This window comes from Athene noctua, chromosome 5 (genome assembly GCF_965140245.1).
Source record: "Athene noctua chromosome 5, bAthNoc1.hap1.1, whole genome shotgun sequence".
Taxonomy (NCBI): Eukaryota; Metazoa; Chordata; class Aves; order Strigiformes; family Strigidae; genus Athene; species Athene noctua.
Genome location: NC_134041.1, coordinates 26,586,611 through 26,605,159, shown reverse-complemented (window position 1 = coordinate 26,605,159; position 18,549 = coordinate 26,586,611). Strand labels below are relative to the sequence as shown.

At 47.4% G+C, this 18,549-nt stretch overlaps 2 protein-coding genes across 2 annotated transcripts in view; one reads left to right on the top strand and one right to left on the bottom strand.

The window, feature by feature from the left end:
- The window catches only part of LOC141961000 (ral guanine nucleotide dissociation stimulator-like 1), a 48,990-nt gene extending 35,514 nt beyond the window's left edge, over positions 1–13,476 (top strand). The window contains exons 11-16 of the mRNA XM_074907443.1: positions 1,052–1,138; positions 2,272–2,304; positions 3,780–3,901; positions 4,796–4,885; positions 5,404–5,418; positions 13,272–13,476. Coding sequence (XP_074763544.1) covers positions 1,052–1,138; positions 2,272–2,304; positions 3,780–3,901; positions 4,796–4,885; positions 5,404–5,418; positions 13,272–13,476 — 552 coding nt within the window. The remainder of the gene's footprint in view (positions 1–1,051; positions 1,139–2,271; positions 2,305–3,779; positions 3,902–4,795; positions 4,886–5,403; positions 5,419–13,271) is intronic.
- A 3,605-nt stretch (positions 13,477–17,081) lies between these two features.
- On the bottom strand, positions 17,082–18,248 carry LOC141961372 (putative C->U-editing enzyme APOBEC-4). The gene is given in 2 exon segments (XM_074908229.1): positions 17,082–17,701; positions 17,703–18,248. Coding segments are annotated over 2 exon segments (972 nt in total). The 3' UTR covers positions 17,082–17,275.
- Positions 18,249–18,549: the final 301 nt, after the last annotated feature.

The following is an 18,549-nucleotide window of genomic DNA, read 5'->3' as shown; positions in this document are numbered from 1 at the left end:
AAAAAGATTGGTGAATACAGACATGTGTTCTTCGTTTTCAACTGCCTTGTTTCTGTCCTACAAGAAATTAATTCTGTTAACTACTCTCGTTACCCTTTAGAGAGAAATACAGGGAAACTTTTTCATGTAGTAAGATACCTAATGTAAGTACTGGAATTCTTGTGATAAAAGAAAATTAGCTCTGGCAGAGCAGCAATTGCATTTACTTTGAAGCAAGCTCATGAAGCTTCTGACATGCCAGCTTGAAAATTGCACAGACTTTTACAGAGATTGCTTTGTAAAACGTGTCCAGTTTCCAGTCTGCTGCTGAAAATGCCTTTTGTCTCAAAGTTGGCAAAGATTTAAAAGGACAGGGGGAGAGAAATCTGGGATAGGGAGGCAAAAGTGCTGAATGTGATTTTTTTTTTTTTTGTCTATTTGTTTGACTGGAGAAAGTATGGATCCCTTGGATGGGAGAAACAAGCGTTTCCTTCACAAGTGTAGAAGCAGCCTGAATTCTACAACTGCTAGCAGCCTAGGAAGTTTAAAATGTGAATAATTACTCTCAAAATGAAAGGAATGGCTGAGGAAGATGGTCCCTTCTTAGAGGAGGACAACTGCGACTTGATTTGACTGGACTGTCAGGTGGCATACACCATTAAGTAAAAATCCACTGGAATGAGGCAGAGAGAGAAACTGCTTCAACAGGCTAGCCGGGAGCATGCCCCGGCTCCTTCTCTTGTAGCAGGTAGCCGAGGGACCCTGTCCCTGCTGCTCGATGCTGCTTCCACAGGCGGGGTTTCCTGGTGTCCCACTGTTAGAAACCAGGGTGTGGTGGCAGTATGGTAATGGAAAACCACTTGGCAATGTCTGTGAGAGCATCCCACTGTCATTCGAGTTTGATTTGAATTGTAGATTAGATACTGAGGAGGATGCCATGAAAGAAAAGATAAGACCACTGTTTGGTTAAGCAGACTGCTTTTATTTCATTCTCCTATACAGGCCTATTCTAGCATTCTGATTATTACCGTTTCTCAATCATTTAATCCAACGTTGCTCTGATCATTTGCAGGCAGTAATGCAAGGCACGGTACCTTTTCTTGGTACCTTCCTCACTGATCTCATCAAGCTTGACACAGCCCTTCAGGACTATATCGAGGTAAATTAAGGCAATTTCTTGAATCCTGAATATCCTCCCTGCCTTCCCAGCACTGAGCGTGTCTGTTCCTGTATCTTCTACCGGGTTCTTCTGCAGCTCTTAAAAATGGAGGAATCTGTTTTCAAAAAAAAGGAAGCCATATGCAGTTTTATCAGCAACAAGACTCTTGTGTGAATTGGAGTGCTGTTATCTGAAGGGACAAGCTTAGCGTTGTATTTTGTCTTGTTTTCTTAGGTTAGAAAACGTGAAGAAAGTAGGCTTTCCATTATTCTGTTTCATTTTTCCGAAAACAACGTTTTAGGCATGCAGATTTATGTGAATAACTGGTAAAATACACACAATCACAAATTCAGCACTGCAGACTGATCACTGAAGAGCTTTGGTATTGATTTGGTATTGGTAGTGATTGAAGACTTGGGTTTTTTTCGTTTCTCTTTAGCTGAACAAGCAGGGGGAACCAATTTAGCATAGGAAGGGAAAAAGGACTGCAAGAGAGTCTGGTTGTTTAACGGAGACTGAGGATGGGGCCAGTTTTCAAAGGTGTTTGAAACCATTAGTAGAGACACTGCAGCCTTTGTTGTGCTGTTGTTGGTATTTATGATAAGAATGGGCAAATGCAGTTCTCCCTGGGCTGGCAGTGGTTGCTGGGGTTTTTAGTGGTGGTTTGTTTGGCAGAACTGCAAAGAAGCAGGCCTGCATAAGGTTGCTGTACATCCATTTTCTTTTGGGCAGTTTCCCTCCTGTCCGTGCTTTGTGTTTACTTGGTGTTTCTGAAACTCCCTGGGAACACTGCTAAAGTCACAGCACAGGCAAGAGCCAAGTTTGTTTCTGCCGTGCAAAATCCCACTGGCATTCTTCAGAGCGGATCTCAACACAGCTTTTATGAGCATTCTTGCATTGGGCTTTTTTTCTGGGGCAGATTGCCCTATAGGCCGTGAGGACAGCTGTCCCTTGGAGACTCAGATGTATGAGTGCTGTGGTTTATACCAGATCTGGAAACAGGTATTTTGAGAAGGTCCTTGCTCGGGGCACGTCTGCGCTTTACATTAGCCTTGCTACTTCATGCTGTTTGTGATTAAGTTCAACTAAGCTTGTGTTCTTCTATTCTGATCCCTGCTCTTTCCTTCCAACAGGGCGGCCTGATCAATTTTGAGAAGAGACGAAGGGTAAGTTGAATGTTCTGTGATTTTTAGTTTACTGATACCCTCTTCTAGAGCGTTCTCTTGGCGAGGCCGTTTGTCATTGCTCGGGCATATACAACAGCTGTGAATTTTAATGCAAGTTCACAAGGAAAGAATAGACCCCTGAAATGCTGCGAGCTTCTGCCGAACTGTGAACAAACTGCAGAACGAGAACCTACTTTTTGGATGTGTGCAGTAGGGGAAGAGGAGCTGCAGGCCACTTACTTCCGTGGGAATTACATGCGGGGCATGCCCATTCCCTCCCTTTGGTGTTCATGGGAATGTGACAGATGTGTATGACCTGTGTGTTGAAACAGAGCTGGTGGCATGAGACCTTTGCTTTCCAGAAGATACAGTTTGTAAATATCTTCCTTCTGCTGCAGTAAACTATTTGTAGGTGAAAGGCTGCAGATGAGGCAGAGAAATAAAAGCTGTCAGTCTTTCTGTTCAGCCTGATCCTCGTTGGTCAGAGATGAGTTATGTTATGTAGGAGTTAAAGGTTCTGTCTGAATGAAGTCATGCCAAAACTCCATTCTGGGGTCTGAAAGCAGTCTTGGGAGTTGGCTGTGATGGAGCCATTTCCTCCCCTTAACTGCTCCCAGCTCTACAAACCACTTCTTGGACTTGCCTTGCATGTACAGCTGCATGGCTCAGGGTACTAATAACGGGATACGGGAGCTTCTGGTTGGTCATCGGTCCAGCTTCATACAAACCAGTGGCAAAGCCGCCCTCTGAACCAGGCCGAGTACTCAGCTGCATTCCTGCATCCTGATTCTATAACCTCCTCTAACACGAGGGGGTATTAAGAATTATTCTGGCAGAGCGTGTGTGCAGGTGGAGTTAGAGAAGAGCTGCACGTTTTAGTCACACGTGTTACGGGTAGCATTTCACGTTCCTCTGGTGCAAGTGTGAGTGCACAACGTGAAAAGCCGGGGAGAATCAGACTCTCTGCTTTCGTCGCAGGCACCCCTAATTATTTACCCTCGCTTGCTGTCTGAGAACCACCTAAGCACAGGGCATGGTTTGTCTCTCACAACTGGTCTGGCCCGAGCAGGGGTCAGCAGGTGGGGTAATCTGAAGACTTTATGACCCTTTGCTACCCTCGTTCCTAGAGGAACAACCAGCAGTGCTGCCGTTCGGTGGGTTTGCACTGGCATTGCACTTCAGTTAGTACTTGGGAAAAGCGCTGTGGTGAAGTGCGATTCCTTGTGCTTGTCTTCTGATTTGTGCTTCTCTGAAAATGTCACACTTCAGTAAACATTTTGGATGCTGGGGGGAAAAAAAAAAGACTTCTTTGTTTGAAAAACTGGTTCTGGAAATAGTCACTCAACTGAAACTGAACTTCAGGTCAAACGAAGTTTGTCCTGGATCTGTTGTTGCCTGTGCTTAGTATATGAATGAGTGAATTTGGGTTTGTGTTGGTTTTTAATTAGAATTCCCATTTGATTATTTTTTTTTAGGAATTTGAAGTAATTGCCGAAATTATGCTCTTGCAGTCGGCATGTAACAGCTACTGCTTGACACCAGACCCAAAATTCCTCCGGTGGTGGAGCAGACAAGAGCATTTAACTGAGGAGGAGAGGTAGGTTCTTAGTCCAGCCGGTGAAGCAGGCTTTTCTTAGCCCACACCCCCCTGCAGGGAGGTTGTGTCAGCCTTGAGCTGTCCTCTTACAGGGACTTACATGTACTGCTGCTCCAGGAGAGTGGAAGTACCTCTGTCTTCTGCTAACCAGCTGTAGAAACCCTGTTAAACATTTAGCAGGGGTTTTTGGAGACTGGATTTTTTTTTTTTTTTTTTTTTGAGATTGGAAATGAAGCTTCTGACTTTGAAATCTGATAGTCTGTTGTGTCTGGGCTGTCTGTATGCCCAGAGGCACGCTCAGAGGCCGATCCTAGGGGAGGTCGAGATGCAGGCACTGAGCGTTGGGCTGGTGGATGCAGGCAGCAGGTAGCCAAGGCAACGCAGAGCTGGCTGAGCGCTCATCAGATAAACGTCTCCCGGGTGTTTGGGGTGGGTTTTGCAGCCCTGCTGAGTTCTGTGCTACGGTACATGCTGCTAGACCAACGCAAGGCAATTTATTTTCTGCACTCTAATATTTCCACTAGGTATCTGAATACCACTCTGCTGCACTAAGAGTGTAAGCATAGATACATACTGCATTGTACTGAGTCATAGTGAAAAAAAGTCAGCTTATCCAAGATTCACATGCTAAGTATTTTCTTGACTATTTTTTTAAAATAAAATGATGAATGTTATCCAAAAAAGCACTAATTTTTAAAATTATTGTAAAGAAGTGAAATCTCCCCTTCATCGGGGTAAAGTGTAGAGAGTGCTGTGTTCCTCTTTGTGGGGTTGCAACCTTCGGTGAAGTGGGAATAACTGAAGGCTTCTCAAATATCTTGAATATTACTGCTTTGAGATACATAACTCATCGTCTTGTCTGTCAAAATTAACCTGGTGCCCTCTGTTCTGCAGTTACAACCTTGCACGCGAGATTGAAGCAGCTGCTGACACTGGCACCCCACCGCCGAAACCTCGGAAAAGCGTGGTGAAGAGGTTGAGCCTGTGAGTACGATGGGGCAAAGGGTATCTGGTGTGTTAATATGAACCTGAATAAATCAAACAAGCAGTGCTTGTTTTACCAGCTGAAAAACCTGGCTGGGGATGCAGACCACTGCAGTACATTAAGGAGACACCATCAGCTAGAAATGCAGACTTCTGTCTGAAGCTGTCCTTGCTGCTGCTATTGTTATAAGTAGTCATGAGGATTATTAATGAGGAAAGAGATTAGAGAAACAAAAAAGCCTTCCTAAGGTGTCAGAAAAAGGAATAATTGTAGGGCTGGATTATAAATTCAATATCTATTGTGTAATAACTTCCCTGAATGCAGAGGCAAAACAGAGTAAATGAGGATAAAGTCTGGCCTATTATTAGTCTCATTTGCTCACACTTGCAAAAATTCCTTGCAGGATTTTAATGTGAAAATTAAGGTTAGCAAAAGGGCATTTGATAATAGAAACAATCTGCCCAGCTGCCTTCAGGTTAGAGAAGGAAAATAATCATGGGGACATGGTTCAATTGAGTTTAATACTGCAAAGGTTCGAGCAGGAGGCGGTGGAGAACAGGGGCATGCAGCTAAGCAGACACAGGAAAGAACAGACTAGCAGGAATTCATGGCAAGCTGCAGGAAATGAAAGCAGAGATCAAGGGCGGAAGTAAAACTAACTTAAAGGTGAGAAATTTGAACCTGATGCGAGAGGAGATACGACAGGACTCCCGCATACCAGTGGCATGATCAAGATGAGGTGGGGAGATGATGAATTTAAGAGCACTATCAGCTCTTAACTGTCCTTTCCTGCTCGGTTCTTGTGGCCAGTTTCCTCAGAACAGGCAGTAGCCATTCACTTCACATCAGCACCACTGCAGGCTAGGGTCTGAAAGAAGAATGAATGGATGTTTTCAATCTAGAGTTTTGAGTTCTGATATGCAAGAAAAAAAAGTCCAGGCAGCTGTTTGGAAGGAGTTTCAGTTAGTCCATCTGAGTTCCATTTTGCGTAGTCCATCTGGCTGTGAGAACGTGAGCTTTGAAGATGACAGTGCCTGAGCTCTCGGTGGCCTGTCATGGGTGTCTCCCTCGGCACGTGCCTAAGCTGCGCGTAAGAACTGTCGCTGCGGAGCACAGGCTTTATTCTCTTGTTTCTGACGGCGTTTCAGTGCTGCAGTATTGTAATTTACTGCATGGAGTTTGTTTGCACTGTGCAGCCTTTGTCTAAAGAATTGTTTCATCTGCACTCTGAATGTATTTTGCAAATTAATACTGTAGAAAAGACTGGCATAATTCACCCCGGCAACAGTGGGTGACACCTCTTTAAATTGTTTTAAATCGTTAACTGCATGCTGACAGAGCATCTAATTCACCTGGCTTCTTTACTTTTTGTCTTATACAAGTTTGTTTCCTTTGACACTCCTTTAAATTTACTTGACCTGCATTTAGAAATGAGTCTTGGAGAGGCAGAGCCTATAATTTACACTTTCTCCTGATCTTCTCGTTGTGTACATCTCCATTCAGACTCTTAGAGAGAAACTGGTATCCGTGGCACCTTTACTGAGGGAAAGAATTTGCAGCGGGGAGGAATTGGCCTTTGGCAGACCTTTGCCTGGTGTTTGGCCATGTGTTACCTTTCATGCGCTCATGGCGACTGAGCAGGTCTTGTGTCAGTGGGACCCGGGTGTGACAGCAGTGTGCAGGACCGCGTAAGGTGCAGCCAGCTGCCACGCCTCTAACTCGCCCCTCCTCATCCCTTGGGTTGTAAACACATCAGGTTTACAAGCTGTCATTTCCTAGCAAGTGAGGCTGAAAATTCAGCAGACCGAAGAGTCTTGTTTGTGGTACTTGGGCATTAGCTCAGCTTTTGGCCTTGCAGCTGGTGGGTATGCCAGGTCAAGAAGGTATTGTGTTAGGGTGTAACAAACTCTCTTGACAAACCGTATGGACAGCATAGAGGAAACGGAAACAACAGGCCACTCAAGATAGGAAAGCAAAACAATGAAACAGTGCATAAGAACTTTGAACCAAGTGACCGCCTTGCTCAGGCCAGCTCTGTTCTGCTTTCACTTACTGGCTTTTATGCTTTCTTTTCTATACTAGACTGTTTTAGGCAACTCGACATCAAAGGCCTGCTACTGGAGCTGATCTATTAAGTTCAAACAAGCTGTGGCTAGCCTTTCCGCTCTATTTTTTGGCAATTCTTCCTAAAGTGTCCACTCTCTCCACAATGATAACATGGTCTCATGTTCTGAATGAATTTTTTCTTTTCTGGCATTTTGTTACTTATCTTAGTGACAGCAGCAACTACTGGTTTTTCTTTTTCTGCTAGTAAAACACCTTTTACAGCAGAGGCAGTCATAGCTGCTTAGGCATTCTGTTCTGCCCTGGAAGCAGGCAGTAGCATTTCATCAGCAGGAGCTCCATTTAGTAAACCTGCTAGTATAGTCCTTGTTCTGGTATTGGCATTTTCAAAAGCAAACAACCGAAACATAGTCTTTCATTTCATCAGGTAAGTCCGCTTGATCTTTTATAGCTTGAGATAGTCGATCAATACAGGTCCTTGTCGAACAGCCGCAAATGGAGCTGTTTTTTTTTTCCCTTCAGGTATCTGCAGAAGAGCCCGGTGGGCTAGCTGTTGTGGCATTTGGTGAAAAATTGGAGGGAAAGTCACCTGTACGGCCGTGGTGGCATATGCGCCCTGACCCGTTAACGTATCTACAGTCACAGCATAAAAGGGATCGTTCTGATCACGTTGATGCTTATTGAGTTCAGTAATTACAAGTTGTTTCCATGTTCTTTCCCAAATTAAATATTGAGAAGGAGTCAATAAAAGTGAAGCAATGTTCTGACAATCAGCAGGTACCATCAAATCCGCTGTAAGTATATATTTTATAATGTTCTTTGCCGCTTCTGATTTTAATCCCTAAGTGGTTACTGTTTGTTTTGCTTGCTGTAAAATTTTCCAATCACGTGGTTCCCACTTCCCGACTCCCCCTTCAGTGACCACGGGGCAGGCTAAAGATCCAACTGTCTGCCAGTCTCCTTCTAAAATAGCATCTCGGACTACTCCAGTCCATCGTCGCTGCACAGGATCAGTGTCGGAGGTTGGATAGGATGGAGGTCGTTGTATAGTCGGAGCTGTATTTGTTGTGGTTGGTGGTGGTGGCAGTGGTGGTGGTGGTGCAGAAGGAAGTGCAGGGCCTGAGTTGGAGTGCCACCAAGTGGTAGATTTTAAAGAGTCCTTTTTTGTGTCAATACAGGGATGTAGCTCCTCCAGCTTTTTCATTAGTTGATGTAACAGTTGGTCATTTTCTAAATCGCCTGCAGCAGGAACTGTTGGAGGCGTGTTACTGCCAGAGTTGTTGGATGATGACCAAGAAGAGGAGGAGGAGTGTGAAACTGGAAGGGACGAATATGATCGTGGGCGGCAACTAGATCCGCTTTGCTCCGCCTCTTCTTTTGTCATTTCCCTCATCTGAGGGGCAATCTCTTTCACTTGCGCTTTACTCTCAGTTGAAACTGAAACTTTGCTGCTTGTACCACCCCCTTCTGCACGAGCCGCAACTTCTGCTGCGGATGCAGCAACGGAACCCGACGTACCACGAACAGGCAGCTTAGTGACATCGAGACCAAAAAATTTCGCTACCGGACGACGTGGGGTGGTTGCTTTATTTACTTCTGCTTTATCTGGTTGTACCACCTCTATTGCTGCAGCGGCCACCTTCCGCTCAGCTTTCATCTCTTGTAAAGCATTAATCACTTCCCGCCACACCGATCCAAGTTCCTTTGCTTTTTTTCCTGCTTTTCCACCCTCTATAGTAAAATTCCACAGTAAATCTCCTACAGCCCTCCATTCAGAGGGATTAAATAACATAGAGGCGCTGAGGCAAAGCTGTGGCTCCTGCGCCCGTTGCACCAAGTCTTTTAGCTTGGACTGGCTCATATCACTACCTCTCTTGGAGAGTATACTTGTGAGGAGCCATATCGCTGCTTCCACTTCTTGTGCCATAGCAGCTTACCTTCGCAGAGGACAGCCTGCAGAACCGTCTCCTAACTCCAGAAGTGCGTCTATGTGCCGGCTTCTGTGTTTCTCTGCGCCGTTTCTATCCGAAGTTCTCCGTTCATCGCCACGTCTCGGTCGATGTGTTAAGAATAACGAGGTCCCTGTTCGGGCGCCATCTGCCGATGGATAGAGCCCGGATATCAAGAATAATACCAATAGGGTTTGCAAGCTCGATCCAATTTTATTAAGTACAGAGCACCTTACGTACTGTTAGAGAGTGACTATGCGAAGGCAAACAAACTGTGATTGGTTCTATGCTACTGTCCACACGCTATTATTCATATTTCATTGGTACAACGTAAGAAGCACACGCGAGAGGCGTGAGCCGTGGACCTACTACTTGAGGTTTCAACATCACGCCTTATCTCTAGTTAAAAGAATTTGCTGAACAATAGCTCTCTATGCAGTGGCAAGTCAGAGAGGAATGCTGAACAACAGTTCTTTCTACAGAGGCAAACAGCAGAGAATTGTTCATTTCAGTATCAAGGACCATGTGACTGTTATCTTCCAACAATTTCTCCACAACGGTACAGACTGGAATTTTTGGGGGGTTTGTTTTGCACATGAGCCGAGGAAGGTGACAGCCCCACCTAGAGGGGAAAACGGGACTGCAACGTTTGTCTTAAGAACACCACACAAGCCAACTCTCTTTGCGAGAAAACATTTTCCTTTGTGCCAGTATTACACAGAAGAAGGTCTGAATTTATTTTTATAAAACTGGAGAAGAAAAGTTTCGATACAGTTCTGCCTGAACCAAGGAGGAGGTCCCAGCCGCCTCCAGCTGACTGACGGGAACACTGGTTTGCAGGAGGTGTGGGTGAGCCAAGTGCCACAAGCAGTTGCTGCCTTCAGGAGGGATTTACATTCATGAAAAAGCAGGGCGGGTGCATCCCCAAAACACTCATCCCTGGAGACAGTAGAAACTGCAAGTGGGTCTGTTGCTTTCACACAGCTGGCAAACTTCTTTTTGCGCTTGTTCCATGCCAGAAAATTACCTATTTGGGATTTTTTTTCCAAAGACCTTTAAAAGAATGGACTGCACTTGCTTTGGGATGAATGTCATGGTTTGTTCATGAACAAGGCAAAGAACCACTACTTGTCTGGATTTAGGTCTGGTCTTAATGCCACTACAGGGCGGTTTTTCTTTCACTTTGCTAACCCGTTGAACAGAAATCGATGCCTTTTGCCTGTACTCTGGAAGGACCGATGTACCTCTTTGTAACGTGCAATCACTCTTCAAGAGCAAAACTTTTAACTCACGTTTTCCTTCATGAGGGGCAACTACATGACCTTTTATTTTAAAAGTGGGTATTGAGAGGAGATAACCGGGTCTTAAACATTACCCCAACCCCCCAGAGATTTTGATACACTCGTAGCATTATTATGGGCCATCTACAGGCACCTCCCTTGCTCTTGATGTATGTCTGTTAAATGAGTTTCCTGAACGGTACATCCTTTCAGCTGCAATAAAGAATTCAGCTGGCATGCTATCATCTGTTCTCTGTGAGACTTTAAAGAACATATTTCTTGAGTCTCTTACCAGAATACAGCCTTCCTTGAAAGGATAGTTAGAAGTTTTATTTTTAAAAGCCATAAATGAGACATTGGATTGTAAGCAGCTCTTACTGAATAGGCTGTCTTTGAGATACATTAGTCTGAGTTAAAACAAACTCAAATACTTAATTATATACATGCCTGGGTCTTTTTTTTCCCCACCGGTTCTGTAGCAGAGATTTTCAAAACTGTGCGCAATTAGCGATAAACTCATGACGCAGTGTTTGCTTTACTATGTTCTGCGTGAAGTTTTATCACCTCTGTTTACAAGTAGCACCATGTAGGTCCTAGTCTGAATAGTTTAAGAACTCCCACTGTTTCCCTGTTAGGAGGGTGAAGGAAGCGAGTTTGTAACTGAGCCTTAAACTTTGCCCAGAGTTAGGATAAGATTACCACAGAAGTTCAGTTTTCTTTGCGTTTCAGTGTAAGCGTGCACTGATGTCTGTGCAGTACCATTTGCAAAGCACAGCACTGCTCACTCAGAGGGGGTATGTCTGTACTAAGCTGAAAGGTGAATGTTCTTGATTTTAAAATTACACCCTCCAAAATGTTGTATATGAAAAAGATTTTTTTAATTGCTTCCCTGTAATCTTTATACAATAAGTATATAAACTTTTTTTCCACTAATATTTGCCTGGAGTGAATCTGTTTTCTTCTCTTAAGACTTTATTACTGCATGTCAGTTGTGGGGTTTTTTCCTACCTCACACCACTTCCCTCACTGCCACTCTTTCCAACTTCATCACTTTTACTGTTTTAACTGTTCTCAACTTCTTCCAGCTCCCACAACTCATCTCCCCTGCCACCCAGAGAACTTGAAATGCCATATTTTAGCCGTAACCCTTCAGCTGCAACCTTCCTATACCTTTTTTTACTCTGCAATCGTGCATTTTCTTTTGAATTCCTAAAAGTTTCTATGAGGACGGCTTCTGTGTTTCTTCCGCACGGTGGCTGGAAGGGCTGTCCAAGTAAACCAGTCTCTCACCCACGTTACCCACGGAGGGGCAGCAGCTCACCACGAGCCATACGTAGTCCAGTCACACATTGCAGGAGTGCGGCGAGCTTGCCGAGAGCTCCAGGGCAAAGCAAAAGCCATCCCGGTGCATCAGTCACGCACACCAACCCGAGCCTGGCGCCTCAGTTTGCGCAGGCAGGGCCAGCGGACAGGGCGCAGTCCATCTCCTGGGTCTGGAACTTACCCGAGCCAGTTTCATCTTATCGTCCTCCCCGAGTAGACTGAACCATGGTCTCCACTCGCGTCAAAACCACCACCAGAAAGAACGTGGCGACCCAGACGGAGCTGCCACGCAAACACGCAGCGGTGCAGGTCCCGGGCTGCAGGGAGTGCCTGAGCCTGTCAGTCCTGCCGGAGGGCTTCATACAAACCAGTGGCAAAGCCGCCCTCTGAACCCGGCCGAGTACGCAGCTCCCTTCCTGCATCCTGATTCTATAACCTCCTCTAACACGAGGGGGTATTAAGAATTATTGTGGCAGAGCGTGTGTGCAGGTGGAGTTCTATCCTAGAGTCAAACAAAGGTAAACCACCAGCAACACTGCAAATAACAAATAAAGCACAGTCCTAACCAAGCACGTGATAAAGGCAACAGTAATAACAACACTATCGATTAACAGTTTTTAAGCAGACATATTCAAACAAAATGTGTCCCAGGCCGGGCCGAGGGATGTGCTTCCAGCCTTTGGGAACTGGGGGGAGAAGGTGGTGGTTCACACGAACAGGTACAACTGCAAGACGGTTTACACGGACGCTTACAGGATGACCACATACATACCACAAGGGAAAAATACAGCAAGAGCTAACAGAGCACCTGCCACACAATTAAGTATCAACAGGGTATATATTCCGGTGGCTGTTGTGGCTGAAGATGGCACTCTGACTCGCGGGGGGGGGGCGCGGGTTGTCTGCCTACGCAGCAGGAAAATGAAATTCCACACCCCCAGCCTAGCGCGCAGGCGTGGTTTAGGCCTTGGTACTTCCACCTCGCCTTCATGGGTCCAGTAATGACCTTTTAAAGTGCAGGCCCCATTAGCAAAGGGACCTTCCCTCGGAACCAAGGGAGAGGAGAATGGTCACCCAAAGCAATTTTTGCAATGATAGACAATACATCCTAAAAGCGTTAGTAAGGCAATGAACATCGGCACTGCACAAAAATTTAGATTTACATAAGGATCCCTCCTCGTGCCTCAGGGCATCTGTCTCCAGGAGCGTTGGCCTGCAGGAAAAAGGAAGGAAAAGCTTCTTGGTTCGTTTTGTGAACCGGGAGTGGGTTATAATTAGAAAGATGGGGCAATCCACCTTGTATTAATTTTGTGCTCCTTTCCATGAGCATCTTTGGCTTTCCAGGTATGCTTGTTTATTGGTGTATCCAATACCAATGATACCGCTCCCACTGTTGGCAGTTCAACTAAGACAGGTTGTCTGGGAGAAATGAGATGGATTTCTGGGGTGGTTGGCTTTCAACTCCTACACCTAAATCTCTAACTTTTGCAACTAACTTAGTTGCAGCTGGAATCTGCATGGGAGGTATTTTTACTTTGCCGCCCGTAACAGGTCCAGCACTAATAGAGTTTAACTCCAAACTGATACTGACTATCAGAAAGATTTAACGTCAGTCTTTCTGCACGGGTTGCCCTAGAGTTTGCCCATTAATTCATTTGTACTGATCATGTACAAGTCATGTACCTGTACTGATTCACTTCCCTTGCCTCGTGCAAAGGGCACAAGTCGGAAAGCAGTGCCCAATCCTCTTTCACCCCCCCAGGAACCAGTGATCCACTGGCCCATAACACACCCCTCAGGGAGCAACCCAAATCTGCTCCGAGTGGGGGCTCTGGTGACAGCACAGACTCGGCCAGTGTTCCATCATGCGAGTTTAATCACCCTGAGCCTGAAGACGCCTGCATCGCTCCCGTGGGAACCGCTGATGTGTCTCAGAAAAAGGTACAGTCTGTGCCTTGTTGCCAGAAGAAGTAGCCTGAGAGAGACTGTTGACACTGCCAGCAGGGCCCAAGCCTGCTTGTCGTGTCGAGAGCATTGCTTTTAGAGGAACGGAGAGACTCTAGATATAAATGTGTAAAAATGAAAGCAACCCAGTCAGGATTTTTGCACAGTTCCCTCTGTGTTGCTGAGATACAAGGCAGACTGAAGCTCTCCTTCCCTGAAACCAGATTGTCTTGTGGTGCCTGTTAGTGGAACTGCACGAGGTTAATTTTTCTTTCAGTCCCTCGTTGTGCTTTTTGAGAGGGATGGGGCAGGCTAGCGGGCAGCATTTTTCTACCTGCGGGAAGCGGGGTGAGGAGCACGTGGCAGCATGACGTTAGCAGTGACACAGACAAGAGGATTTGTGAGCCCCCCCCAACCAAAACCAACTGAAATGGGAGATGGGATCAGCTGAAGAGGAGTAAGCTCAACAGCTAGACATTTCCTCCTCCAGTACCTCAGGTCTGATGAATTATTCTGCTGTTAGCAGCCTGCTGTTGTGTCCATCATTCTCAGTCAGCTGCGGCCGTTAAAGGGAGTTTGACTTCTGCGGCGGGCGGAGGAAGCAAGCAGCCGATTCAACGTGAATGATAGAGCAAGCTTCAACTTTATTGAAAGAAATCACCCCTTACCTAAGCACTCTACAATAATCATGCATACTACTCACAAATCTATTGGATACATGTAAAAGGCTACATTATAATATCCCAGCCCCTTGTGGCATCTCAGGCATGTCACAACACCTTCCTTCTTCTGGCCTGCCCTCTTTGCCAGGGTTGTTTACCATCACACTCAAGGCCATTGTGTACCTCAGTTTCTCTCTTTGTTAACGTAACAGTCCTTTGTAAGCATAACTGTACCCTGGGTTTTTTCCTTTGTTTACCTCAGATGGCTGCAATCAGCTCCTGCAGAGACCCGTGGCCTTGCTCTCTGCAAGCCGTTCTCCAAGAGACTTCAGCAGCCCTGTGCCCACCAAGGAAAGCCCAGCTGCAGCCAAGCTGCGCCTGCAGCCTGGGGAAGGTGTTTTCTTAACAAAAGAAACTGAACTAGGCCTGGGGTCAGAACCCGGGCATCAAGTTGGAAATCAGGGATTATCCATCAGGCACTGCTTTGGTGAGTTTTTCCACCTTTATCTAAGGCCTCCCAGGCATGGAAACCCCCTAGATTTTAACAAGGTCACAAGCACAATGCCACAAGAGGGCAACTTCCCCACGGCAGGCTGGCCCGCATGTATTTCCAGGGGGAACCGGCCCTTATGATTGTCAAATATAGGAGCATCGTCACCTGATAATCCCGTAGGACAAAATGCTCGTCTTCTTGGGTTCACGTAATGTCCCTGGCAGTTATTAACAATAACAACTGCTTACGCCAACCTTACATCCCGGGTAGGTCGTGAAACACCGGCATGCCTCTCGATCAAGCCATTAATTCGCTCAACCATGCCATCAGCTTGAGGGTAACACGGTGTATGAAACACCCACTCGATGCCTTGTGTGCCCACCCCTGGACCACCCCGGCAGTAAAGTGGCTCCTGTTATCTGATTGACTTGACTTGGGCGTTTCCTTCTCTGTCTGCCGTGGCTGGCAAGAATGATCTCACTGCACACGGCGCTCCCTCGCAGTTTCTCCCGGCCGCCCCGCAGCCCCTGCCCGCCCTCCGGTCGGTTCAGGGCCGGGTCGCCCCTCGGCGGGAGCGCCGGGCACGGATGTTCCCGCAAAAGGCAGCGCCGGCGGCCGCCGCTCCCCGCAGCCCTCCCCGCCGCGCCCGCTCCTGCCGGCACTACTTCCCGCCCGGCGGCGGAAGGATATTGCCGCAGCCACGAGTCCTCCTCGCCCTCATCGGGCCCCGCTCGCCCGTCGCCTCCTTCCTCCTCAGCCACGAACTTGTTCTCGTCGTACTCGTCCACATCCACCCGGCGGAACCGCGCCGAGGACACCGCGTGCTTCGCCATGGCCGCCGCGCCCCGCCCCGCCCCGCCCCGCGCACGCGCAGGCGCAGGCGCCGCCGGGGCGCGAGCGCTATGCACGCGCCCTCCGCCGGGGCGCGAGCTCTGCGCAGGCGCCGGCCGTTGGGCGCGAGCGCTATGCACGCGCCCTCCGCCGGGGCGCGAGCTCTGCGCAGGCGCCGGCCGTTGGGCGCGAGGGGGTGGAGCCACGCGGGAAGCGAGCTGCCATTGGTCGGCTGCGTGCCAGGGCGCCCGGTTGCTGTGGTTACCGCGTCATTCGCGGACGGGCGCCGCGGGACGCGGAGTGGCCATCGCCTTCGGGCTCCGGGCAAGCGCGCTCCTGCCGAGCCCCGACAGCGAGCTGGTGCTGCGAACACAGCGACAGGGCGCGATGCCGTGCGGGTTCAGCCTAGGGAGCGTTCTCAGACGGCTCTGGCCGAAGCGAGAGCCCGCCGCCCCCTCCAACGGGCCTGGGGGGGGGACACGGAGCGCGGGTGGCGCCAGGTAGTGCCCACGCGGCGTGCTCCGGCACTGGGGAACAGGCTTTGGTGCTGAGCTTGGAAGTCCAAGCTCAAACGCCGCCTGCTTACCACAAGAGTTCGAAAAGAGCAGCGGCTCTCCAAAATCTAGCGAAAGAAAAGTAATCGCCCCGATGCTACAGCACAGGCGCCTGCTTGTGGCCGTGCTAGCTAATACTTAATCGGAAGGTGCAGAGGGATTCCGTCTCATGCAAGAAAGCTTTCCTAAAAACGCGCCTAGGCGTTGTAAAAGTAAGGGATCTGGCGGGTTTTAGCGCAGTGCTGCCTCTCTAACGTCGTTTGAGGCTCAGAAGAACCTCTGCGTTTCCAAGGGGGATCACCTCTGCTGAAGTCAAGGGTGGTTAAGGTCACACGGGGAAGCAACCTCTTTTTTTCTACTCGGATATGCGTAACTAAGTAAGAGATGCCACAAAAAGAGTCAAAAAGGAGCAGCAGCACTGCCTCACAAAATTAGCCAGTGTGTGTGTTTGGCAATGGCTGTTACCTAGGAAGGAACCCCGGTTTCCCCAGGCAACAGCATGATCTTGACTTCAGCTGCTCCCTTCTTCAAGACCTTTAGTGTCATAACAAATGTACTCAATCACACAGTGAAAACACTGCTCTAAATGATAGAAACTTTGTTTTTCTTTTTCGAGTTACGCTTGGACTGTGTAGATCTGTTATCTCTATTGTCCTATCAGATACTTGCTATCAATTACAAAATTACACAGCTTTGTGAGCTTCCTCTTAATGGAAGGGAGGAACCCAAGACGGGGGGGGGGTAAAGTACACGCACACACACACATAAATAAGTGTCTATAAACCCCTCTCCTATTAAGGAAACGGCCGGTGGGAAAACTTTATCGATAGATCAGCCTTACCTGCAGAACCACCTTCTTGACAGAGGAGGAATCTAGGACATGTCATGTGTTCCCCCAAAGTTGCCTCAGCTGGGAAGCTACAAGTCTGGCTGTGGCGGTAGCTTGTGGACTGTTCACATGTTTCTGGTAGCAATTGGCTTAAGGGCAACAAACAAATTACTCCCAGGAGGTAATCAGAAGATACCAAGGTTTTGGTTTTAGTGCGATAGAATTATGTTTGAAAGGAACAGGGATAAAATAAAAGTATACTATCTTCAGAATCAGCTATTCGAGACCACCAGTTATTCTGTGGGTTAACTTTTGTAGGAGGTGACTTTATTGATTTTTTTTTTTTCCTTTTTTCCATCTGTGATCTCAGTTTGATAGCCTGATAGCAGTTCAGCTAGTATCGTCTTTAGAGCAGGTGCCTGCTGCTTGGAAAAAATTCAGGATTATGAGTGTCACTGAATTATTCCTTTGGCATTTTTAAATGCCTTACGATATTTTTAGGTCTGGGGTATAGATGTTCCCTCTGAAAGGGCAGAAACATGCCTGGGAAAAGCACCAAGGGGCTTTGAGACATGGGAGGTAGCAGTCTGCCTTTCATCGCTTGGAAAGGCTGCTGGGAAGCCAGACTAGGAGAAGAAAAGGCCTTTAATTTCTGCTGCACAGCAGGGTTTCCCTGCCTCGCCTGTGGAAAGGCTTTCCTAAAATAGGGTGTAATTCCTGTTAAGTTGTTAACTGGATGCAGATTTTGTTGATCTGCTAGGGTTCTTGATGGTGGAGTTGAGTGATGAAGGGCTGACCCTGGGATGCCATACACAAAATTGCAGAGGAGGTAACACCGTGCCCCCCCAGGCAGTCTCTGCAGAGTCACCCCAGGCCACAGGCTGGGGGAGGCTCCGCAAAGCTTCGCCGTTCCACGCAGCCGTGGGGAAACCGTCCTCAGTGAGACAAAACTGAGAGAAATAGATGCAGAGCGTGATTTCTGGATACTTCCACAAAAGGTTGTAGATTTTACTTACGCAGCAGTGGTAAACCTCGTTACAAGGAGAGTAATTTGCATAGAGGACGATGCCTCCGATGTTTGCATGGGCATCTGTAACTGCATCCAGATAACCACCCACCCCAAACAGCACAGATTCGGGATGGTAGCCTCGCTCAGTACAGTCTGTAGCATGGCCTTTTTGGACTATGCTGCCTGAGGAACTCCTCAGTTCACAGAAGAGGAGGTGTTTGTTTCGGAGAGTTGCTGTTGATCTGTAAGGGAAGCCAAAGACCCTGTCAAATTCTGCGTAAGGGACTCTCGCTTCTTCACCAGCCCGCATGTGGTAGGGACACTTAGCGCAGGTGTGGTTCTGTCTCTGCCAGCAATAGGGCTTTACCACAGTCCCCTGATTTGTCAGGTATTCTTGGAAAATTGTTTTCTCTCCTGGATTCATGTTCTGTTGAAAAATCTCCCCGTTTATGAGCTACATAGCCGACAGTCCTGAGTGAAAAGGGGAAGTATTAGCTTAAGTCAACCCTTCGATTTATTTGGCACTTGAACCCCAAAAACAGTAGGGGACAGTCTCCTCAAAAACGTACTGAAACTTGTAGCAGCGTATAGCAACTTAGTGACACACAGAACGAAGCGCCCTTGCAGCCTAGGAACATTTTTCCTTTCCACAAACTAGCCTTTTTGCTAAAAACATAAGTTGAAAATATTTCTCCGGCTCTGCTCCCTTACCCTAGACAGGACAA